Source organism: Zootermopsis nevadensis, unplaced genomic scaffold, assembly GCF_977971745.1.
Source record: "Zootermopsis nevadensis isolate Lab colony 2312 unplaced genomic scaffold, Znev_1.0 Znev_ptg000022l, whole genome shotgun sequence".
Taxonomy (NCBI): Eukaryota; Metazoa; Arthropoda; class Insecta; order Blattodea; family Termopsidae; genus Zootermopsis; species Zootermopsis nevadensis.
In genome coordinates this window covers 2258198-2283476 of record NW_028259154.1, presented here as the reverse complement: position 1 = coordinate 2283476, position 25279 = coordinate 2258198, and the positions used below count along the sequence as shown (strand labels likewise).

At 41.9% G+C, this 25279-nt stretch overlaps 2 protein-coding genes across 2 annotated transcripts in view; one reads left to right on the top strand and one right to left on the bottom strand.

The window, feature by feature from the left end:
• Positions 1-11684, bottom strand: part of LOC110826535 (uncharacterized) — a 37392-nt gene extending 25708 nt beyond the window's left edge. Inside the window, exons 1-5 of the mRNA XM_087353654.1 lie at positions 10797-11684; positions 2756-3543; positions 2321-2572; positions 1545-1666; positions 285-482 (exon numbers count right to left, since the gene is read on the bottom strand). Coding sequence (XP_087209780.1) covers positions 285-482; positions 1545-1666; positions 2321-2572; positions 2756-3543; positions 10797-11631 — 2195 coding nt within the window. The 5' untranslated portion in view covers positions 11632-11684. The remainder of the gene's footprint in view (positions 1-284; positions 483-1544; positions 1667-2320; positions 2573-2755; positions 3544-10796) is intronic.
• The window catches only part of LOC110826532 (putative glutamate receptor), a 56618-nt gene extending 31540 nt beyond the window's left edge, over positions 1-25078 (top strand). Inside the window, exons 2-8 of the mRNA XM_087354057.1 lie at positions 17350-17510; positions 19197-19493; positions 20970-21064; positions 21517-21693; positions 22697-22917; positions 23395-23612; positions 23928-25078. Of these exons, the coding sequence (XP_087210183.1) occupies positions 17350-17510; positions 19197-19493; positions 20970-21064; positions 21517-21693; positions 22697-22917; positions 23395-23612; positions 23928-24326 (1568 nt within the window). The 3' untranslated portion in view covers positions 24327-25078. The remainder of the gene's footprint in view (positions 1-17349; positions 17511-19196; positions 19494-20969; positions 21065-21516; positions 21694-22696; positions 22918-23394; positions 23613-23927) is intronic.
• The last annotated feature ends 201 nt before the right edge of the window (positions 25079-25279 follow it).

Genomic DNA, 25279 nt, shown 5'->3' with positions numbered 1-25279 from the left:
GCAAATTGAAAGTAGCAAATAAAACAGCGTTCGGGCTAATGTGTATTTCTGACACAGTTCTAACACCTATTTCTTAATGAAATTATGATATATTTTGTTCCATATAATCAAAGTTTCCCTTATTAGCGGACCCGTAAGATTCTAAGACCAGGCAGAACCCTTTCTCTGACTATTCAGGTAACCACCCGTGGGCTGCAATTACAGCGGCTGTACGTGGTTCATCTCTGGGGATCGGATAGGAAACTCTGATCTTTGTAGTCTACAAAATGAGGAGGAGGTCTTACTTGTTTCGTGAGGGCGGAAATAGCAAAGCGGCTGGCTCTGAACTCAGGACCACGCCGACACTTCTTGGTCGTTTTAAGCCGTCAGCATCTACGGTGATACGAGATTTGGTGAAGCCATCTTCAGGAGGGAAGACGAGACGGTTGGCAGTCCTGTTTGTATCGAACACGCCCACTCCGAACAGCAGCGCCGTGTTGTTGCTGCGGCAGAAGTGAAATGAAACTTAAGATGTAACATGCAAACAAACTTAAGTAGCAAATAACAATTTGCATCCTTTTATGACGTAAGAAACCTCGTGTCGCAGAGTCCTTCTTGAGAATCTAACAGTACGTTTGCTAGTGAAGACATGTTTCGTCTTTTATACAGCCCAAAGCTTCCTTACCGAGTTCACAAAAGAGTTCGTCACAGATTTGAGATTTAGCCATTCTCTTAGACTCACGAGCTGTAACATAACATTGTCCTTGGTATGCGTCCGATGCTGGAAATCGAGAACAGCTGGTGAAACAACCATTTTGGCCTTTGTAATTTTTTTCGAGTGACCTAGCTGTTACAGATTTAAAGTATGTTTCTATCCGTACTTCTCTTTTAGAATTTCGAGAGTAATCACTAACATATCGATCAATAGGTCACTGCAGTTTATAATAGGTGTCTTTCCGGGTGCTTGGGGCTAACAGTCTTTCAGCGTTGAGTCATCTGTTACAAACTGCTTAACATCACAGCGGACTTCGATGAAATCTTTTTAACATAATGCGGTTGTGCTAATATGGCCTGAGATCTTCTGTCTCGAGAGAGGATCGGATGCCTCCTGTTCTGAACACGGTAATCAGCCTTCTGGTTCCATAATGCGGGATTAATTTCTTGATGAGATGAACGACCACTCGCTTATCAAGAAGGAATGTGATTCATTGAATAAGTTGATCGATTATTTAGACTAGTAATAACTATTTATTCTGAGTTATAGATTGTAGTGCTATCCGTAAGTCCCTCAAGAGGTCAGGACAATCAGACAAAATACAGCTCCAAAAAGTTGGTAACATAAGTTGATTAAAATTAATGGTAATACTGATTTTTAGGGCTAGTAGGCCAAGAGGTTGGAAGACCGGGGTAATATTCTCGGCGGTGGAGACGCGGCCTGGGCATACTAACGTCAATCTAGTGCCGAGTCGAAGAATCCAGGGAGCTATTCCTCCACTTCGTCACACGTCCTTGAAACTTAGAGCTAATTAAGCACGAGGAAGGACTTGGGTTCATTTCAACTTTACCTTGGCAAGAACGTAGCGTTGTATTTGAAGTTTTCTCCGAGGTCTGCAGCTAAGGAGGCGAGTGTAAAGCCGACGCTGGTTGCCAGTGAGTTCAACACCGACCCCAGCGACACCCTTTGCGACTGCAATTCAAACATCCTACGTAAGTGTAAGAAGCTGGAGACCCAGCAGGTTAACACAGCGCTAGCGTCGCAGTCACGTCACACAGTCTGCGTCCGCCATGTATCTACTTTTTTTTTGCACGACTTTGGAAGAATACGGAATTGGCAGAAAACATTATCACCACTTCAGCCCACAGGTAAAATGGAAAATAGTTGAAGTAATGTTAGGTTCATATAATGTCGTGATGTAATATGACTTAAAATTTAATTACGTTGGTGAGATTTCAGGTTCTCACTGTGACAGAAATTAAGTTGGCCGCGCCGTGTAATGTGGATGATATTGTCTGACATTTCATGAGTTCACAGCCTCCTTCATCAGGGCGATGAATAAGATGACTGCGAGAAATTTGGTTGAGTTATATGAACGGATAAAACAAGACAAAACCGCGACCAGGCCAGTGGGGGGGGGGGGTAGAGGGGGGGGAAGGGCAGTAGGGAGAGGAAGGAAATGGGAAACAGTTTGTAGAATGAAGATAGGGATAAATAATGAAACAAAATATGAAATAAATAAAGTGGAAAGTGATAGAGCGTGGCATGTCAGAAAAGAGTCATCTTGAGTTGGTGGACAGTGAGAGGCAGTTATTTCAAAGGCGTCACGTCACCATGGCGTCTCACCTCCACCAGCTGCTCCAGACCCAGCTTGGACACAAGAAGTCTGCCCATAACTCCTGTGGCCGACGATGTGAAAATGGCGGACTTATTGAGGCGGATCGCCGGGTACTCCCAGAGCACCTGCCGCATATGCAACCTGAACGTCGACCCGAGGATCCTCATCACGTCGCTGAGCTCGTGGCCGAAGAACGACGTGCGGTTTGCCCACTTCTGCATGAAGCTGGCGATCTGAACCGCGTCTCTGCCTTCTGAAATCTGGAATTTATGGGGGAACGTCAACGCTTCCTTGCCAGCGTACAAGTTGGCGTGATGCCTCGCGCTCAGTAGCTACGTTCTTTGTTACACGTTTTTTTATATAAATATTAAGTGACGGAACTACTTTGTGAGCGTGACTTCAGCGCACTTTGTTTTCCCACTGCTAACGTTTAAATTACTCACCTCTTCCTCAGCCTCCTCAATCCACATGTGAGTACAGTTGCCGTAGTCGGGTACACTGCCAACGAAACTGTTCCCATACGAATCACAGAACCACTTGGCTTCCCCTAAGGCCCTATTAGGACAAGGACGAGTCACGTAGGATCCAGGACACCCCGTCCAACCGTTTCCGTACTGATCCTGACCATTGCAAGGGACCGGACAACCAGCAGGCTCAGAGGCGATAGACGTTGTCTCGTCCGTGTTCGGAGAAATTGCAGCGTCATCATCGGCCACGGCCGATACATTGCCCGCACCGGGCTCATACGCAGAAGTGCTGTTGCCGTCTGTTTCGGCATTCATAGTCGTAACTGAGTAATTCCAGCGACGGCTTGTCATCTCTTCACTGCGTGGATTTTCACTAGTTATGTCAGCAGCCGAATTCTGGGCGGAGACAGTGCGTCTGTTATTTTCTACCTCGCTGCTTTCGACATCGGTACGAGGTTCTCCAGAAATTTCCTTGCCTTCTCTACGGCTCGCAGGAGAGGTTTCGGCCTCTCCTGCGCGTGTCCCGAAGTGCTTACTGCGAGATTCGTCCGTTCCTGAACCCCTGGAAGTGTTCCCGGAGGACAAGTGTGTGGACCGAAGTTCTCTCGCGCCTTGCTTTGCCTGGAGGTTTCCCAATCCTTTGTTTGAAACGCCAGTCCCGAGAAATCTTTCGCGCTCAATGTGGCTCGTTTCGTGAAGTGTCGTGCTGAATGAATGTCGACGTTCTCCTTTCGCTGGAGTCCAAGAGCACCAGCAAACAGCATCTGTAAAGAATCACACACATTAACCCCGTATATCTCAAATTAGTTGTTGGTAGAAAGAAATATTTGGGACAATTTTAAAACCACCCATAAAAGAAGATTTGTACGATTTTAATGTTTACTATATACTCAGTTCTTACTTCAAAGTTACAATGATACATAAAGTCTTCACACTGAACATAATAGGTCTAAATTGTATCGAAGAACAAATGTCGTCTTTCTGAAGATGGCTGTCTTGCATGTTATTGTTTGAGGAGTCGATTGCTACTCGGCTTGTCAAACAATAGCCCACTTTCTTTATGGGACCCGAAGGTTCATCACCGTGTTCCCAACAGCCCGCCACAAGACCTTATCCTGATCCAGTTCGCTTCATCGATCCGAAACTCCCTAAGGTCCATCTTATAAGTACAATTTTGATGCGGATGTATAAGCTGAACAGTTCGAAAGTCACAGAACTATATATCAGGCATACGTAAGAGAGAAATACATTTTAATAAGATAATTTGAAGAGAAAAGATCACACGTATGGCAACTCTGTATTTCGGGGAATATTTTTTAAACATTGTAAGAAGGAGGTTCCGATTGAATTCATTCGCCTCTAAATAATGTAGAACGGCGGGTTGTTACAAAAACTGTAAGAATAAGCGAACATCTTGCCTCGTTTATCGACCGTCAGCTCAAGACTATCTGTGTTTCATGGACTTGCGTATTTATGTTCTGTTCCCTCGAAAGGTCACACGTGGCCTCGTATTGTTCTCAGTTCCATGAATGAAAGACACTGGAATAAACGAGGGAGGTTCAGCCTATACAAAATAAATGCGGGGGATGACGGATTTCCGGTAACATCGGATTGTTGCTACCCTGCACGTTTCCTGTATTGTTTTATTGATTGGTTTATCAATTCTTCAACGACGCCCTTTCAATTGGCTACGTTATGATTGACGAATAGACTACGATTGTCGCGAGAGCAGTTAAGTGGACTTAGCTCAGCAGCATCGGTACATCTTACTCGAGCGGTTCTGCGGTTCTGTCAATGCGCCGACAGTAGTAGCCGCTCTGGGCTTAAAACTGATCATGTGACTGATTCTCCAAATGTTCTTTTGCAATGGTTGAATCAACAAAATAAATTTAAAGGCAAGCGAAACAAAAATGCAAAGTTAAACACCATGGAAGAACAAACATGAAGATTGCGTATCTGATGAACGCTTGCAAAGTCCGTGGATTTTCCTCCACTGCTGTCCGTTTTAGATGTAAAGTGGCCTGGATTTCTTGAGTCTGGGTTTATTTTAAACAGCATCGTTAAACTGTCGAATTGGAAGCCGACCCCAATACACTTCGTATTTTATTGGAGTTTACGAAAGTAACCTTTCTACTCCGCTCCGTTTTCTTACTGATGCATGTGAACGTCGTTCGGGATAAATTGTCCTTCAGCAACCCGCTTAGATTTCGTCTTGGCATTACAACGTAAACTTTAGCTGGGAGTGCGCTTAAGTTACAACCTTCCAAATTGGAAGTTTCGTCTGGTTAGGATATATCATGTCTGTTGTTTAACATCGAAACAGATTGAAGAGTGTAGTTCGAAAACTCCCTCAGTCCTTATAAGAAACTTTAGGGAACATGGACCTCTGATGAAGCGGAATTCAGCGGATTACCAGAAAGTGCGCTAATCTGTGAGTCTGAGGTACTCCTTTAAGTACACCTTAGAACGTGAACCTTGATCTGTCGACCTAGGACTGTGTCATAGCAGATTCATTACACTCGTGACACCGGGTGTTCTAGAGTAACATTCTCTGTGCCGTATCACAGCGATTGTAAGAAACGAGGTTCTACTTTGCAAAAGAGGACACCACTGATTAATGCACCAAGTGATGAACGGATTGCCCAAGCCCGAAATTATTGTTTGTGTGTCTGTGTGTTTGCTTACAGTGAAATACGGAGTCCTTTTTGCAAACAGAAATATAATCAATATATGATCATCTAAAGCCCGTTAAATTAAATAACTGAACAGACTTTTCTTTATTTAACACATTAATTCGTAATAACATCACTTATTCAAAAGACAGCTGTAAGGAAAATAGAAAATTTGAATCTTAAAGTATTGTGACCAGTTTTCAGATTAGATCCTCCACGTCTGATGTTGTAAAAGTGTATGGAGATCTTGAAGTTTAGGCTTCAAGTATTCTATATCATGTTACTTGATAAGGGTGTCGCTAGCTTCTCGCTCTGACCGTTTTATCCCCGGAGAAATAACCCGTGGGGTTCATCGCGTACGAGGATAGACGGGCCTTAGAGCTGGTCTGGGTGTAGCAGTCGAGCCCTTACGGGAACAGAGCTTGGTCGCCTAACCAACACTAAGTCGCTTCGCTGGCTGAGAATTTTATAATATAATCAATTTGTATAATTAAAGTCGTCTTGGCTACAGATGAAACAGGCAGCGCTTTGTAGGGTCTTCCATTATGTTTCCAGTCCATAGACAAGCATCTGGGTCAAAATGACGGCAAGGAGACCTAGAGGGCCAGAGAATCTCAGTTCTCGTGAGCGATCTGCGTTGCTTTTTCGAAAGCGATACAACTCTACTAAAAGAAATGGATTTCGTGAGAAAGTAATTTCCGGAGGGTTTCTCTTTTCGAATTTTATCCAGTATGTGCTGCACTTTCTCTGTTGACACTCACGACATACGAACACGAGATCCTACCCCACGCTGTGATACTTGATCTCAGATTTCCCTGAAAAGTGCTCCGTCATTTGGACATGAAAGTATTTTGTTATTCTCACCCGCAGAGACGTCGCGAGTTTGAGATGCAGCAGAGGGTCTTCTGATCCGCCGCCATCACCCAGACACGCAAGAATTTGTAACAGCCTGCAGTCTCAAAAACCGACAGTGAGAAAAGAGCATTTCATTTACAAACAAGCCACTTCTGTTGCGATCGCATTAACCTCTCTGTCTTGGGGCCCAGCAAATTCGCAAAGTCTCGGGCTCGAGTCCCGATTCGTGTTTGTTTATTTCTCTTTATAGCTAGTCTTCATCATCCAACATTGCTCGTGTTTTCTTGTACTTTTAAGTTACTCCCCGGTCAAACAGTCCCAGGTAATACGCGAGAAATCATTCGTACAGAAGAAACAGGATGTCAGTACCTTCGTTTATCTGCAGAGTGGCATGAAAACTCCCCACCTTTTACAGAAAACTGATACTGAATATGGACACGGGGTCTTCAACATCAAAACAAACACGGTCCGACGCCCGCACTCAGTAGCGGAAAGCAATCGACGTTTTATTTCAATTCCGATAAGTACTCCGGTATCTAGCAAGCACTCGGCGCAAATCAAGGCTAAAAGTGACAGACCATTTGTCTCGAAAAGTGAAAGGTGCCGCTGATCGAAAGCCACGCCGATAAACGATATCGACTAAACATTGCTTGTGGCTTGGCACATGGACGATTGAGAGTGGAACACTTAACACAGGAAGGTTTCATTTCGAAAGCGCCCTAAAACACTCACCGCATGCAGGAATGGTCAACATTGCATACAGAATTTTGGCGAGGAACCTCTTGGCAATAGACAACCGGTGGGTGGAACTGGTTTGGAACTATCCAATGGCGAACTAACAAAATTCTGAGGTGTTGAAAACCCCTTTCTGTCTCTTGCTGCTAGTTAGTGGTCTTATGGCAAGGAACAGGGAAAAGAATATATTCCTTTGTGATGATCATTGTGTGTGTGTACCGTAAATTATCTTTGTCAACCAACCGACAGGCCTTATATTACCAGGCTAGAATAAATGTTTGTACGTTTGTGTGCTGTGTACGCATGAAGGGCCACGGGACCAGCGGCGGATGGACATCGCAAAGGGAGCATCTGGAAACATGTAGGCGCCATCTTGGTCGGATAAAAGAACTTGGTAAGATGAGGGCGCCACAAAAAGAGACGAAATAATATCGGACTTTTATTTCTTAAATTATTGTGGTCGTAAATCAAGGAATGTAAAATGACATAAGAAATGCATACAAAAACTAAGTCAGGAAACGTGAAGAGCAGATGCCTTTGCATTCTGTGCCTTAGCAGAGGGTGAACAGGGCGTTTGTTTCTAAGTGGTTGGGCGCGTTAAAGGCGCTAGGACGTTGACTGGCTCACGACAGGAACGAGTGACCGTCTGAAGATGGGTGTCTTCTGGGTTGCAGAGCCGTGGAAAACTCGTGAGAGTCTCTTCTGAAAACGGCGATGAACCTTCAGGTTTAAAGCGGCGAGGAGGAATATGTCTTGGCTAGCTGAGAGACTTTTAACATTTGAAGAAGAATTGTGCTCCACGGAGTGTGATTCCAGCAGACTTCATCGAACCGACCAGCTGGCTGTCACACCCAGTAAATGTTCTGCCGCAAACAGTCTGTGTGTGTGTGTGTGTGTGGTGAAAAATAGTAATCGATAGTTTTATTAATGACGTCTCGTCTGTCACCGTGAAACCATACATTTTACTGGGGCCTGTACGTACGTATTTTTTGTGTTTATTGTCGCTGCATTAATCACGCTGTGATCACCCCCATGCAGCACATAACCATAGAGAAAGAAACTTTACAAACGACGCGAAGTTTGAGGCCTGAACAACATAAAACGGAGTCACTGCTCTAAAATGTTGGCCTGGTCATTGCATCTTTAATCAACAGCAGAAAAATTTCAAACTGACTTAGAATATCACTTTCCAGGAGAGATCACGTCACTGGCTGACCCAAGAACACGAGTCGATATATCGATATATCGGGCGCTCTGGAGCAACGCACTGTATAAGCTTCGAGTGCTTTACGGAATATCGAGCAGATTTCTAGCGAAACATCTTCTGACAGTGCACACAGTTTGTGCTCTGAAGTCGGAAACGACGGACTTATCGGATCGGTAACCGTGTGAGAGGCATCGGATCACATCCGATAATGATATCGATAATATCGAATCGTCTGAAAGCGGTCACTCTCATACCAGGGCCAGAAATTTCAGCACGAAGTCGCCTTTGAACACGATAATGCAGCATTACCTTTCGTCTCCTATCAAAACGACACAGAATTCGTCTTCATGTTACCTCACAACCTTTTTCTCGGATTTAAAACCGGCATCCAGACCAGATTTGCGGGTAGTTTGAAACCTTAAATATACTTATTACGGTTTAAATTGGCGCTTTCCAGTCGCTGATTGGGACTGAGCCTCCAATACGCATGCGCTACTGATACAGATAATCTGTAATAACTAAATATTTTTCAGAATGTTCCTACACCCCAAGTGAAACATGTTTTCGGTTCAGGGTGTACAGACTCGATTCTCTGGCATCCCCCCTCCCCAGAGCCAGAGCCAGAGCTAGAGGGCTGCTGTGTCCAGAGTAATTTATGTTCCTACCCCTGGAAGCGGGTGACCACGTCTGATAACACACAAAAATGAAAAAATTATTCTTTCAGTGTGTCTTGACTCTCGGCGTTTTTGCGACCAAACAGGGCATTTGAGTCTGGTCTGAATAATAACCAACACAAGCAGTTTCGCAATCTGTACGCTTCATCACACCAATTACGACCATCAGATAGGAAACATGTAACACGGACTGACGGGATTAAATACGACCACTTTCTTTAAGCCCGGAACCATGGAGGAAAGAGACCGTTTGGGAGACCAAGACGTAGATGGGAGGATAATATTAAAATACCTATTAAATTGTATGTTGACAGGATTCTTGTGACTGGGAACAGGGATCTGCATTGGTTATTTATAATAGAAATAATCTACCAAATTTATCCTTTTTCTAATGCGCCATGTGACTCATGACTGTTAATTTTTCACAGATAATTACATGTTGATCATTCTTAGATTATTTAATACACGTATTACAAGAAACAGTATCGCAGGCTAAGAAATATTATTGTTGTTGCAATAACATTGACGCTCGTCCTAACAATCTTTGTAACTTAGACAACGTTCTTACAATTTATTATTTAATTTTGTATCAGGTACATAACAATTTTTAGAAACACGATCTGTTCTGATGCTAACGATGAAATCAAAAATTTTGAGACTATAATCGACCTGCACGAAACAAATTTAAATGTGCCACAACATAAGTAAATATTTCGACAGAATTGTGATACATATATATCATATATAACATTACATGTATGAATACTACGTATGTATAATGTTTAGCATGCGTGGCTTTCGATTTGAAATTTACAGATGTGAGTAGAGCCGTATTTTGATTTATGAAATCCAAAATGCATTTACAGATCCAGGGAAACCAGTGATTATACCTCGCTGCCTAAAATTCAAAATTCCTTTCCATTGTTTCCTTCTTAATAATCTCATGAACTCCAGAATCGATAGCAATGGCACCGAGACGCAGTTGACGCCCCGCCAAGTTTAAATTGGCTCTGTTATAACACGTCAATTCCATCAGACATCATCTCCAAATAGAAACAAAGCTTCAACACTTCTGCTAAGACGTGTCTCTTTCAAACTATAACCATAACTTTTTTGTTATTTTATAGCCGATATCTTCATTAAGCTCGTAAGTCTACAAAATCTAAATTATACCATGTAAGAAAACATGTAATGTCGGTCAGTACGTAGACAGCAGAGGAAATAGAAATCAGTTTTTATAAAACACTTTTTGTTCATACTAAACTAAAGGAAGTGAATCTCGGAGATTAACGACGAGGAACAAAAGATTTAAACAGATTAATTTTCAGACTCTGTTTTGCAGTGGGCTTAAGAATTAAATATTGTTTATAAGGCAGAACGAATTTAAATAATACGGAGTGGCTAAAACAAAAGAATTTCGCCTCACGAAGAAGATTCATTCTGGATCTTGTAAATATTTTAAGATAGGCTAATAAACTATGATTGAATTTTAAAGAAAGCAGCAATGGTTGAAGGAGCAGAAACATCTGATGTTGTTGATGAAAATCGTTTGGCGTCTCTTTGTAATGGCCCTGCAGAATGAGTAGCGTATTTCATAGAATTCAGCAGTTGTACAGCGTGGAAAGTTCATTCATGAAACACAAGGGTTCTAGAAATCGAAGAGACTAAGAAGGCGTGACAAAGCCCCTCACAGAATTGCAAGATAAAGACGTGTGACGACAGAGTAATTAAGTTCCCCTTTTTTATGTTGACAGTTGAGAATCGGAAAGGTTTAAAGCTTTCAATAAATCTTACGTTCTAATTCGCTAAAATTTAATTTAGAATAAATTACGTTTCTGTTTCAAGCAAGACAACTACATTAGACACAATCTTACCTTGTTGTTGAAGTTTTTGAAGGAAGTAACAGTGTCCCTCGAAGTTGTATGCCATGGGATTACAAAATCTTCTGCGACATGTCTTCTTTGTGAGAAGGGTAACGACGCAGGGCAGCCAACAAACAGAAACGCAGGCCGCGTAACTACTCGCGATGAAGTTCCCCTCGTTTGTGTCTAGAACCGCTATTATTATAATTTTTACTTCGTCAAATTCCTTGGCAGCAAAAATTGCATTTGTCTGCTTGTTTATTGTATAAAATTGTATGGTAATTTCGGTCACTCTCGGTCTACGATAATTTGAATCTAGTGAAGTTGGAAACAAATCATCGTGTGGTCTATTAAGTCTAGATCCACTATTACATTTATAGATGACTTGTTCCTTTCCAGGCAGGGAGCTTTTTATGTATTCTGCAGGATCAGAAATACAAGTGCTCGCTTCAAGAATTGAAGACTTCCTGTTTCTCCTTATCAGAGCGATAGGCGAATTCAAACTCTTTCCTTTAAGAAATATTCTTGACGTCTTTAGGAAGTTGAAACACTCATCTGCTATGTTGGTATTAAGTTCTGAATGTGTTGGACCAGAATTCAATTGCGTACTCGTTATAGGCCTAATTCTGCTCGTCCTAGAGGCGCTGATGTCGTGGGCAGAGGCCAGTACGAGCTTCCCAAATAACATCGGTATATCCTGGCACTTTGGTCCTTCATAAAGACCCGTCAGCCCCCGCCGAGCTCCAGCTCCTCTAAGACAGTCAGACAAAGATTTAGAAGTTACGTGAGAATGCTGACGAATACAGGAAATCAGACAATAAAACAGCAAAGTAGCTTGTGTATTCATTACTATTTGTGCGGTTAAACCGGTTTAACGCGCGTCGCAACAGAATAAAGGCCGCTTATAACAGCAAAGCCGACCGAAAATCCGGTAAAAGACAGAGCGTTACGTGAAAGAGTGTAATTCAGCTGGATGCGAGGTTTCCACTGCTTCTCCGATCGTCTGAGTGACAAGCTGTGTCAGGCGACTATCATGGAGGGCAGCGCAAACATTGCTCTTATCAAAGAGGCCCGAAAATAGTACGATGCGTCATGGAGCCGTGGACCGTCAGCGGTAGGGCAACCCAAGTACCCATCACTGGGAGCCGTCAGCAAATGAAGCTCTTGGCTGTCACTTCACACCCATGTGGTCCAAAGGCCCTCACTCAGTGTTCTTACCCTAAGTGAGAGATCAGGTTTCGCTCTTTGTTCATAAAAAACAGCTGAAGTCACAGTTTTGCACGTTTTAATCTTTATCTCTCCAGACAGGAGACGAGAAGACAAACATTCTGAACTGCATGGACCGAATAGACTCTGACCTTAATCTCCTCACAAATGTAATTCTAATTTGTATAATCTATAAAAAAAATTGTGCATTGGTAAACGAATGTTATATTTCAAGTTCTTTAAAATTAATTAATTAATTAATAGTTTCTAAAATACTGCGAGCTTCAAGTGAGTAGCCGTGAATAAGGTTTAAGTGTCTGAAAAATGGAGTAATTAATCTAGCATCTGACCTCTCATTTAACGGAGATATGAACTATTGAAGTTAGTACCAAGCCAAGTACGCGTGTTCTCAGTTTCGTAGAGTCCACATGAACTGAATTAGTAATCTCGCGCAGAGAAGTGTCACTAACATTGACCGCTGTCGGCAGAATCATGAATTCCAAGGCTTTAGTCGTCGTTTTTAACCACGTTGATCAGGGATGTGATATTCTTGGGCTGCACACACAGTGAGGGAGTGCCTCGTGTGTACCCCGATCGATAGCGTGAGAAAGGACGAGGGAAGTAACCTTCTCGGAGAGGTCAGAGGTGGAGGGAGACCTCGGCCACAACCCTGGGATGTGAAAGCAGGACGCAAGCTTATCGGCCGAGAGACGCTGAATGTGACGCAGACAGGCGTCTTCGGTGTCTTGACCTGCAGATGGCTAAGGCGAGGTTTGGTCCGCGACGCTTCGGGCCTAATGGATTTTGTTTTCGTAAGAGGCTTTCGAGGACAACAAAGAACACCGTTTCTGAATCAAAGCGTAGGTTAGCTTCAGGAGCTACCCTCACTAAAGTAACATCTCAGTATGCAAGTTGGTCGTAGGGAAATGAGACATTTGCAAAAGTGGCTTCACTCCGAAATAATTTCCTGTGCCCTGACGTCAATATGCAAGTTTCGAAATCTCGGCCCGGAGACCGGCTCTCCTGACTGGGGTTTTCCTCAGTCCCTTCAGGCAAATTCTAGGATAGTATCTCAAATTAGGCACGACCTCTTCCTTCCACATCCTTTAAAATTCACTATTCACAGTCATCGACGGGAAAAAGACTGAGCGTCCTTTAATAAACTATAAATAAATACATTTCATGAATCAAATACCTACAAATGTGCAACGAACTCCATTGAGTACAGTGTTTTTTGACTTAAGCAATTTCTCTTATTTTATGGAATCCGAAGGCGTCTTACTTTTTTCGCAAAGCCCCGCCTCCGGCCGCCATCAGGAAACAGACACAGTCCTATTTCACTTCAATTTTGTCTTTCTATGACTAGGTCTTTCAAGTAATCGCTTCCTTAGAAATTCTTGGTATAAACTTTGTTTTCGTGTTAAAACCCTTACAGCTCGTCTTTAAAATCCAGTTTGTCATCCTTCTACCCTTAGATCTTCCAAGTTCTCTTTCATACAAAATGTTCGATTTTCTGTTTATCTCTCTTCAAAGTAACGTACCTTCGCGCGTGGACTGACCTGCCATCTTTCAGCCGGGTACTGTACCAACTGCTGTGTCGACGTCTTCTCAATCTCTTCCATTTATTTAAAACTTGTAACTGACTGTGAAATATTGTAAAACGAGGATATCCGAACAAAAATGACGTTATTCATGAATTTACAGTTGGTGAGGATTAAGAAGGAACTGCTACATCTTAACACAACATCAGATGTTTAATGTTCCAAATATTACTAATACTTGAGAGTTTGTTGTGAATGCATTCTACATTGTCTACGACTACCAATCATTGAGGTCACTGTTTTGGTCAGGGGTTAAGACGAAAGCTCCTCTCTCCTACCTGTTTACATCAGTATTTAGCTATAATTAAAGGAACTCTAGTCTGACGGAAAGTCTGTCATGACCTTTCACTCTTTAATGACGATCGGCCGGCTGTTACAGCGTTAATTGAAGCCACTCAAGCCTTGAAAATTAATGATAAATCATATTACATCTCGACGGTAACCTAGAGTCATATTTCATTCACCATGAAATTACCCCCTGGTGGAGGGATACGGAAATTCTACTCTCATTTCGATAATCGATCGGGAGTGAGTAAAGATTAATATTTTTTTGTAATATCATATACGTTAATAATACAATAAAATATAAGACGAAGTGAAAATTTCAAAATTTTAAGGATTCTCTGTGGTTCTTAAGTTAGTGTCATCTCACAAATGTAGAAACTGACGTTTCTGTGAACGAATAGTTTGTAAAAAATGTTTTGATCTTCCTCAAGTGTCAGCTGCTTAATGTGCAGATGACAGAAGAAGGCTGCCAGAACACGAGAGGAGATCTATGACTAACTTGCAGTCAAGAATCATCTGGATCTTCTATATATTAGGTTACTTTTTCTGTATCTCGCTCTCTGTGGCTATTCTACCCCCCTCCTTGTCTTTCTATCTGCTAGCATTCATTACTCCAGGGGTGGCCAACCCAAATGATCTTTCGGGCCACTTTGGAAATGCATCATAACTCCGCGGGCCACATATAAAATTATATATATTCCCATATTAGATTTAGATACACTATAGACATTTTTTTGGAGTGAAAAATTGAAACATAATGAGTTATTATTATTGTGTTTACTATTATTCTTACATGTAAACATAGATAATATAATAATAATGATACTAAGCGTACATTGTAAAGAAATATATAGCACTAAAAATTAAATATAAAAAATATATAAATATGAATGAAATAAAAATAATGAAATCATTAAAAAATATTAATTTTACTAGTGCGATATTTGTTTCTCCACTCTTTCACTTAGCTTTTGCAAATCGATCTCAATTTGAGTATTTGCACATCGTAATTGGCGAACTCATAACTGTAAACTCATGAATAAAACAGGCAATATCTGTCATATATTCGCAAGAATATTATTTTAAAATCAAAGTTAATTTTTTCTCATAATTTCGACAGATAATTTTTGAATATATGGATGCACAAATAATGTATTTTTTTAATACATTGGTTTTCACTACTTTGGCCATTATAAAATAAATATATTTTGTAAAAGTGTGATGAATCTCGCGGGCCGGAAAAATGTTCAAGGCGGGCCACATGCGACCCGCGGCCCGCGGGTTGGCCACCCCTGCATTACTCAAAGGCCTTCGGCGACCCATTTGAAAACTTTCACGACCCGAACTTGGATCGTGACCCACGGATTAGGAACCTTTGACTTAGGCGTTGCATTTCGTAGAGGCAAAAGGAAGGATTAATGTGAATCCTTACTTGGTTATTTTGACACATCAATACACAATGATGGTCGTATATAAATTATTGACAAGTTAGAAGCTTTTAGACACGGTCACAATTTGTAAAGCCACTGTCTTCGATAAATTTTAAAACACTCTTATGTAGATAACAGTCAAACTTGCTTTATACTTTGTACGTAATGTGTTATTTTTCTTTCAAAACTTTATTTCCAACATACGCATGTGCGCTATTACAAGACTAAACGCCCCCTGCCAACTTCGCAGTTCATCGAGTTGTTGTGTAAATGTAAACTGAGCTCTTTGGAACCTGCAGTCCAGAATCATGGCAGCTTCAACAGCCACGGTGTGTTCTTGCGCGTCCCTCATCCTAACGCCAACTCTTGCCTTCCAGCAGTTTACTCCAATCTTCGTGGATTTATTAATATCTGTTCAGAAGTACTTCAGCGCAGGATACATAAGTTTCGTGTACCCAGACAACGTGACAGACAAACGTGAGTTTATTATTCTTCATCACCACTGAAGATTGTCTTCGCCTGTCCCTCCTGCAACCGCTGCAGCAGACATAATCTTTCCTTGGTCATCTCTGCTTTCTCCTGTCTTTAGGGTCCAATGGCACAGCAACGTCCAGACTTCTCTCTGAGTGTTTTATTAATTTCTTTTAGTGTTTTCTTATAATTGCGCTGACAGGCTGAACGCTGTTTTAGTTAAGTTTATCACCCGGAATTCACAATCACGTGACCGCTTTGAGGAGTTGTACGAAATCATGGCGTCTCATTTATTATTTTAATGAGGTCAAACATTTAAATCGATACCGAACATGGGCACAGCAGGATTTTGATACGTTTTGCCTTTCAGAGTTCCCCCAGTAATGTGCCGTCCAACGACTTTAAATGTATTCAGTTTTATACTAACATTATAGTGTCTCTTGCAACTCAGTACAGCCTGTTAATTAGAATTACTTATGTGTTTAAGCAGTATTTTTTTCAGATAACTCTCCTCCGAAAAAGATTTATTTCCCTTCTGAGATATCACATTTCATTTTGTGTTCATCAACTTCTGTAGTAGTATATAATTTATAAATACTCTTCTGTACAGACAAATACGTAAAAATCTGTATATAACCCTCTGGCTTTATCGCCCATATATCGCCTATACGCATTTACGTTTACAATATACATACAGTGTCCTACCTAAAAGTTTGTCTGAAATACGAACATGGCTACCCAGTTCCTTGTGTAGCCAACCTTGAGGAATTAAATTCCTCTATGTTAAAGGAGGTCTCCCGCATGGCGTTCCCCAAAGAAATAAAAATATTGGGGTTAAATCTGGCGAAGGTGGTGGTACCCACCCTCCAGGTCCACCGCGTCCGATCCTGTGATCAGGAAATAGTCCACGAACTTATCGTCTGCATAATATTCGAGACAACCAAATTTTTGAACGACTTTGCAATGGTAAATCTTCCAGGAGGATACGCAGAATCTGTCATGGAGAATCTGAGTACCTCTGTTCTCTTAACGATCAATCAGTAAAGTGCGACCCAATGATGTGATTATACGTACATACGTAGGTACGCACAAATCGAATTCAATACATACTTACTATGGTACACCAAAATGTACGAAAGAATTGAGCAGGAAACACGTGCCTTGATCCATTGTCTCCCCGGAAACAACGTACAAATTCTGTACCATTGCATCGGCTTTGACGCCGTGTGTTTCTTAGAGACGAGACTGAAAATGATGACAGAAGACCCATATTAAACAGCGATGTGATTTAAAGAGACTTAAAAATTCAACTACTGCGGTTATTAACGTGAAGTTTGCTCCAACGCATTCACGAATCTAGTGGTTTTCCGTCTGATGCACTATGTTGTCTGGCTCTTGGGTACTTTGTCCGAGTGCAGTTGGTATTGATGTTATGCCCCTCAACGTCAACTGTCTTAAATTCAATAAGTGGTCTCTGATTGGCTTCTCCGCCCAAGTGACTATGCCTGAAACGTCGGAAGCTATGAATATCGGCAGTCCTAAAAAACTGAATTTTTATTTGGTGATTCATAGTTTCAGTAAAACAGCAGATGGCCGATGTGATAAAGAACCTTGGTGAGCATGACGTCATGTCAACAGCAGCCAGTTACCGGAAGTTGAAGGACCCTCCTCTGAGGGGCAAGACTCCACTTCACTTCGTACTTTCAGACAGTGCAAACGGGGATCTGAGAGAGGTCAGTCTGCCAGTCCCCGCCTCAGCTATAAATTAGCCGTGTGGTTCATGAGGTTTTGCCCGCCAACTTTTCTTAGCTGCACGCGGCGTCGTGATTTGAAGGGATGAACGTCAACGCTTTCGACCTGAGTCCGCGCGAGGAGGAACATTGGCTGACTTACATGAGTCTACTTACAGTCGTAGTTTTAGACCAGTTTATGACTCACAAAAGACTGGGATCTTTGTATATCATCAAGCCTCACTGGGAGCTTATCTGTTGCTCTCAGAACATATTTCACGCCAGGTTTAAAAAGAACCAGCTGCGTAAGTTTAGTCCAGCAGAGTTGGTTCACACGTCATCTCTTTGAGCTGTATTTCTTGTTTGTGTTCAAGTTATATACTTTCTAGGTAATTTCTTCTGTGATGACAAATTCAAAGACGACGAAATTCACAAAACAAAATGCGTGAACATAAGAATTCATACGCCTACGACATTTTGGTTGGAAGACCCGGACAAAGAGGCCATTTCAAAGACCCAGGCGACAGTATTAAAGCAAATCTTTGTGTCTTCTGACGTTGCAGAGTGGATTTGTGTAAGACTCGGGTATGGTGACAGGCTCTTGTATACATTTGCTTGGGTTATGCTTTAATCAGGTAGTGGCTACAGCTAATCTAGAAGGTCTCTCGACAAATCCAATAATAAAAGTCTATTCAACCTAAACTAAAAAAAAAATGAGTATCTTAAGCCTCGTTTACACTAGTCAAGCAGCTTAAACCAAAGTCACTTCAAAACAAGAATTTAAAAGGAAGTTATTAATTTGAACTGTGTTTTAGGTAAGTTTCAGGTCTGCTGAAGGGAATGTTTCAAGTGAAATCAATGAAAAAACATTCAAACTTATTACTTTAATTTAAATGACTTGAATAAAAATTTCAAAACTCTGAACTAGTAATTGACTGTTCCGTTTTTTGAAACGTACGAAAAAAGCAATTTTTGTTTCGCTAGTGTCGTTGAAAAACGGACAGGAATGCAATATTTTGTTTTTTGTTCGGAAAATTTGTTTTTGTGAACATTCACAAAACAAGTGAAGTCGCATATGAACATTGTTTAAGCGTTGAAAGCGAGAGACGAGGTAATGGAGATGTTCCGTGAGGAAATCATCATTTAAGTGTGAACTGCAGATTGTGTTTGCATAAAAATGAAGATGTTCAGACAATGTACAGCCAGGAACTGAAAAACAATTTGAAGTCAAAGACGAGTGGCGAAGAAACCATGATTTGTACAAGCTGAAACTAGTGTGATTTTATATACTCACGTGACTTTTACGGAATTCTCAATCTGCCGAGACCAACTCATCCGTGACGATGCATCGAACTGATTTACTATTCGCCTTTTTCCAATGAAACTTGCCTTTTGGAGAACATGAGCTTGGATTAAGGCGACTTGCATTCAGACAAGTGGACTAGTGCAAGCGAGCACAAAGAAGATCTTGTATAACATATTGTAATATTTCGTATATACATGCGGATATTTTGAATTCTTAAAGGAGAACAACACGCAGACATATATTCAAAATTGTTGGCATAGCCTTCATTTCAACCAATAGTATGTATATATGTATATCCGTATATTAAACAGGGCGAGATATAATGAAACACATTTCGCAGTTAAATATTTTAAATCGTTCACGTGCCGACGTCTTAACCGCAGATCTTGGCGGAGATGTCTCTGAAGACTGCCGTGTGGCTCTGGCAAGTTGAGGCGGTCCCTTCGCTTCACGAGGTGCTGCGAGGCATCCGGGTGACCCTGGACGCGAGGTTCCTCGTCGCGCAGATCGTGGATCACTGCGTCTTGCTGTCGGAGGTGTACCAGGTCTCTGGCAAGACGCAGCTACGACGCTTCGCCACGTGGAGTAGGAAAAGCGGGCTCCGTGGACCAGTAAGAGACGACTTCCTCGACCGGCGATCAGACCTTCAGGGAACTGTCATCAATGTATCTTCAGTCGAGGTCTCGGGACTGTCTTTTCACTGACCCTTATACACATCCATACACGCACACACGAGCATGCGTCCATACATGCGTAAATATGCACGTACATACGCGCATAGTCACAGACGCGGATGCATCGTACACCGTATTTGTTCGCTTAATTCTCGTTCTAGAATAGTCCGTGCACCCTGATTTTTCAATCTGAAATTAAGAAAAAAAAACAATAGTAATCACTCATTTCTTTTCAGTCTAGAGCCCATTCACGATTCAACATTCGTTTGTCGACCATGCAAGTGTAGTTGAAGAGCCTCGTAGGCATTAGGTTGCCGCGAAAGTTGAGTAGCCCTGAAATTTCCTAACTCAACCCGTGGTACTTGCTATACAGTTGTTGAGTACTCTCTGTTCGTATTCAGTTCTATTGTTTCTTAGCTGAGAGAAAAATTGTAGAGACTTGAGTGGATGTGATATTTCGTGATATTCCAGGGTGGATAAACTGAAATATTGGAGCAAAACACCAGGTTCCAAATTCGAGGTAACCTGACACGCGGAAAAACACGGCAATAGGCCAGGCGGTCGTGAATTTGCCGCGCGCTGTTTATGGAAACACAAAGATGTTCTTCTTTTGCTCGCCAGAAAATCATTTCGTGGGCCGAAAAGTGGACAAGTCCGTGACCTTGAATATAAGATACTCGATTATGCTAGAAGTTTGGACCAATAATGTCGCACGAAACTTTGCTTTCCGAAGGACGCGACATAGCAACGAGGCAGGGCATCAGCCCTTCGCAATTCAATGTTAGCTCAGGCGAGGAAGACGAACATCGCCCAGCTATCGAATGCCGAAATATTTTGATGACGAAATTACAATGGTTCACAAACTTGTGACCGGACTGAGTGGAAACAACAACTGCTTGATATCGCATTTAAGGGATGACGAAGACAGACTTACGGAGATGAAAACTGATCTCTCAGTCTTTCCTGATTTGTTAACGTCAAATTTCATAGTTTCTTGATGTGTAAATTAACAAGCCGTTGAAAGGACAGTGTTACAGAACTGTATTGAGGAATAAGATCATAATGTGGTAGGTATATAAAGTAATATTGTGTATTATCCTTGGCAACAGGAAATGCATTTTGTCGTTGAAGACTCTCCACAATATTTCCTCTCATAAATCACGCACCTCAATTTTCGATCGCAAAAATATGGAAAATTTATGCGAGAATTACATGTTTACGTGCGTGGTTCCAACTATTCTTGCGCACAAACGTGGCTGCATGCATAAATGCGTGTGTCCTTCCGTACATGAATGCCTGCACACATGTAAACATAAATCCACGCATGCGTTTATCTACCTGGAACATTTCTGTCGATATGTTACAAGTGTAAAAGTTACGTCTCTCCTGCGTCGTGGAGTATGGAGGGAACAACAGGATTCCTCATTTGTGTTGAGTGTGGCAATTTGACTGCGTTGCTCACTGTCGCTTTAAACTTTGCAGGGACCTCCGATGACGACGGTAAACAGTGAATCAGACCGGATCACGGGGTTCGTGGGGGACGTCTGGGCAGAACTGGAACGCCGAATGAATTTTACGTAATTACGTATTTATATATGACTTCATAACATTATACATTAAATACTAATAACTAAAGTGATTAAAATTTAAAATATCCAAATTCTTTGTACGTAAACGAAGAGATGGACTGTGTAATGAAACTGGAAAAGAAATGTCACGCAAATGCTTTCTGAGGAACTTCGTACGTCTCACTGGTGGTTACGTTCGGATGAAGGCAAGACTCTGCCGTACTTTCGCTGACACAATTACACTCTACTCTGTTCAATCTCATCAAATAAACTGAATCATAATTATTTTTTAACTTAAATCTGCTAAACCTCAGATACAATCACGTGATCACGTGTGTTGCCGCTTGTAATCCGATTACATTTCCATCTGTGAACAGTGTCGTTGAAAGGAAGGTGACTGAGTCGCTGTTAAACTTTACTGGAGGACTAGTCGTAAAAGTGTGGCGTTTATTCTGTTGCAGAACGAAACTTAAAGTGGCCCCTGATAACGCTTACGGCTCCCTTACGAAGAATGGTACTTGGACAGGCATGATTGCTCTGCTCGTAAATGACGAAGTGGAGTTGGCTGTAGGAGACTTCACCGTGAACAATCTGAGGACCAAAGTCGTAGATTTCACTGTCCCGTTCTCCGAGTCCGCGTACGTTTCTCACTTCCTCGGAAGTTATCAGCTAAAGGCCTCGCTAATTTGGAAGAATGCTTCTAACAGCAGCTGCTGAAACCAACCCTCAATGCCTCATATTCGTGGAATCGTAATTTTACTATTTCGAACGCAAATGTGCGAAGCTGATTTTGGAAAACAGATTACTTGCGGTGTGTCAAATTCTATCCAAACTTCGCCTATGCGTTCTAAGTGCTGAGGCGATTTCTGAAGGAATTGTGCGCACAGCGAGTTCCTCTCTCTGCCGAACATCTGAATTGGTTTCAACTTGAGGGAAACGAAAATTCTCCGTGTGGTCTTCCTGCCAATTCGTGCAGCAGTTTAATGACCATTATTACAGCAACCTGCAAGCTCCAGTCAGCATTACAGGCCTCTTCAGAAAACACTGAAACAGAGTCCAGTGCCTGCTCCTAAAACGATATGAAAACCAGTGGTTTCAAAAGCTCTTGCTGATAATTTGCAGGGGCTTTCAAATATCTCTTTATTTTTGGATTAAATATAAATTCTCATTCTTAATTATGTGTCATTATATGATACAAGTGCTTATTCCTGACCACAGAATATGTTATCAGTGTGAGATCTAAAGTTACACTTGGTCAAAATTGTATTTGGATCTACTGATTTGTCGAATTTCATGTATTCTTAGTAGACATTTTATGTGAATCTCATTTTACCGTACTGCAGGATAATGGTGGTCATTGCATCCTTTAAAATTCATTTTATTAACAAGAGCAGCATGTTTATAGTTAATGTGGATACTTAATTGTTAGTTGACACATCAATTATTAAGGAGTATAGTATTTCATGTTTCCCGTAGGTAGCTTCAATTTAACCGATCTCCCCTAGCTCAAGATTTACGTTCGTGGTTGCATGCAAATTCCGTTTGAATCTGTTAAGCGAGTTCATAATTGGACTGAAATGGAAATGATAACTCTGAAAACAGTGGAGAGTAAGAACTTGTATGTTTGTTTCGTTTTTCTAGCGTGTCCGTGTTCATTCATGGCACAGGGAGTCGAGATTTCGGGTGGAGTGACTTCCTAGCACCTTTCAGCAAAGAACTGTGGCTTGCGGCCATAACTGTGATGTTCATCATGGCCATTTGCCTCGTGGCAATACACTCCTTTGAATGCCATAAAGATACGAGGCACGGGATTGGCTTCTTGAAATCCTTTTGCAATGTGTATGCAATCTTCTGCCAGCAGGGTAAGTAAAGTAAAGTTTGTCCCACTATACGCCATGTAGGCGCTTGGGGTGAGTGGAGGTATAGCTCCTCTCTTCCTTGACCTCGGCACTAGATGGGGGTGAGTGGTCAGCATCACGCCCCGGCCGGCTTTACCCCCGGGAAAGGACCCCGGTACCCATTGTAGAGGAGGCTGGGTGGGCCCCAGCTGCCAGCAGGGTAGGATTTGAAACACGTATTTCAGTATAATTTCTGTATACAGCATTCTTAACTGTGTCCTGCAAAGATTACGGGGCTTACAAACACTGACGTGGCTAAGGTTTAAGTTTAATTACGGAACTCCGTACTGAAGTATATTCTGTCCAGAAAAAATGTTGAATTTTAAATAAAATACAAATGGAATTTTCTCAGATTCTATAATGGCGTAAAATGAAACGTGCTGTTCAAAGCTGGTCTGTTTATGAATGTCCAGTGTCTGTGTCTGTCTTCGTCCTCAACAGGTGTGGCAGTCAAACCTGACGCTTTGTCACGCAGACTAGTGTACCTGGGGACGTGCCTCACGGCGCTGACCCTCAGCGCCGCGTACTCGGCCACCCTGGTCTCGTCTCTGGCCGTCCGGATCAACGTCTTACCGTTCAACAGCTTCGAGACGCTGCTCAAAAGAAAGGACTATCATCTGGGCGTCGTTAATAACTCGGCTGTGCTCAGCGAATTTGAAGTAATGTCGAAATATTGGAATATTCTATCAAAATGAAAATGAGTTGAAAGTCACGTCAGCGGATGACAGCGTGCATGTAATCCCTTGAGACGCCTTCATTTGTTTAATTATTTTATGATCGTATTTGACAATGTATAAAAATGTAAACTTTGCTATGGATGTCAGCCTATAAACCTCACCAGAGTTGACATCTTTACGGTATGGAATATCGATATTTTATGTTTAAATTCTATTGATTGTTCTATATTTCTTGCGGTGGTGAATGCCACCATATTAACTTCAAGATCTATAAACTGTCATTTTATTATTCCCCAGGAGACGACGGACTACGTCCTAAGACAAGTTTACGACACGTTCATTGCCAGTAAGAGAAGTAATCTCCCAGCTGACTCCAAGTCCGGGCTGAGCAAAGTTTGCCAGAACTCGAAGTACGCCTTTGTGACTTCCTGCCTCGTGGCGACTTACATGCAGAACAGTCTCAGTTGCTCCATAAAACCTTTACCAGAAGCGTTTACCAAGGAATACCTCTCATTGGCTACGAAGAAGAACAGCCCTTACCTCGGGGTTATCAATCACAAGTACGAATTTCGAGTCGATCTGCAGTTTTCACGATTGGGACCTCTTATTTGTGTCATTTTCCTCTTCGTAAGAAACAAGATTGGAAAATCGTATACGCAGTTTCCACACTCGTTCTTTGCCGAGCGGAAATGGTAAACTAAAGTCAATTGCACTTGCTACGAGTCACGTAAACATATCAACAGATCTGCAAAAACCTAAGATCATGTTTTCGTCACAAGATAGGATTTGTGCCTTGCCTTGTTATTAAAATAAATGAAGACAATTTCAATGCCATAAACGCACTTTTAAATATCATCATCACAAAAGATACGCAGAGATATGTTCCCGGTTTTCATTTTCCGCCTCGATTCATTCGCATTCCAAAAAGTTCCGTGATGAGTCATTTCAGGAAGCCTTATTGCCCCTTCCAATTCACAAGTTCGTTCGTCCGCCATGATGGTATTTGAGGTTTGCAACGGCAGGTTTATATAATTACGTGTATTAGACAGAAAACAAAAGATTTTGAAATGAGCAAGCAATCCCAAAATGTAGAGCGTTTTTCATTTTTTTGCGAATGGTCTAGTCTGGGGGAAAGAAATTTCTCATGAGCTTTCGACCGGTGTATGGGACCGGTGCCAACCCAGCATCGTGAGGAAATTTGGTAGCGTAATGCGGTCAGGAAAACTAGCAATGGCTGGGAGACTCGTCGTGCTGACCACACGTCATCCTGAATCTGGTTGGATGATCGTTCACCTCTGCTTAGGCATGTGAACGTGAGGCCAGCAGTCAAGCTAGTCGGCTTTGGCTCTCAAAGGGAGGTTACGCCACGGATTATTATTATTATTATCATTATCATCATTTCACATCATTTTAAATAGAACTCTACATTTTCTAGGATTATAGTATGCCATGATTTCTTCCCTGAACAAAATTTGCAATGATCAGACGTTACGAGAAACTTCCAACGCATTTCATTCCAGTTTATTGAAGCTTCGACAAGACGGGACCCTGAAGAGACTGCACGCACACACATGGCGGCCGACAGAATCTGATCCTGGACCCCCGTGGCGCAGCGTCGACATCTTGGAAGTGGCGTCCGTTCTGCTCGT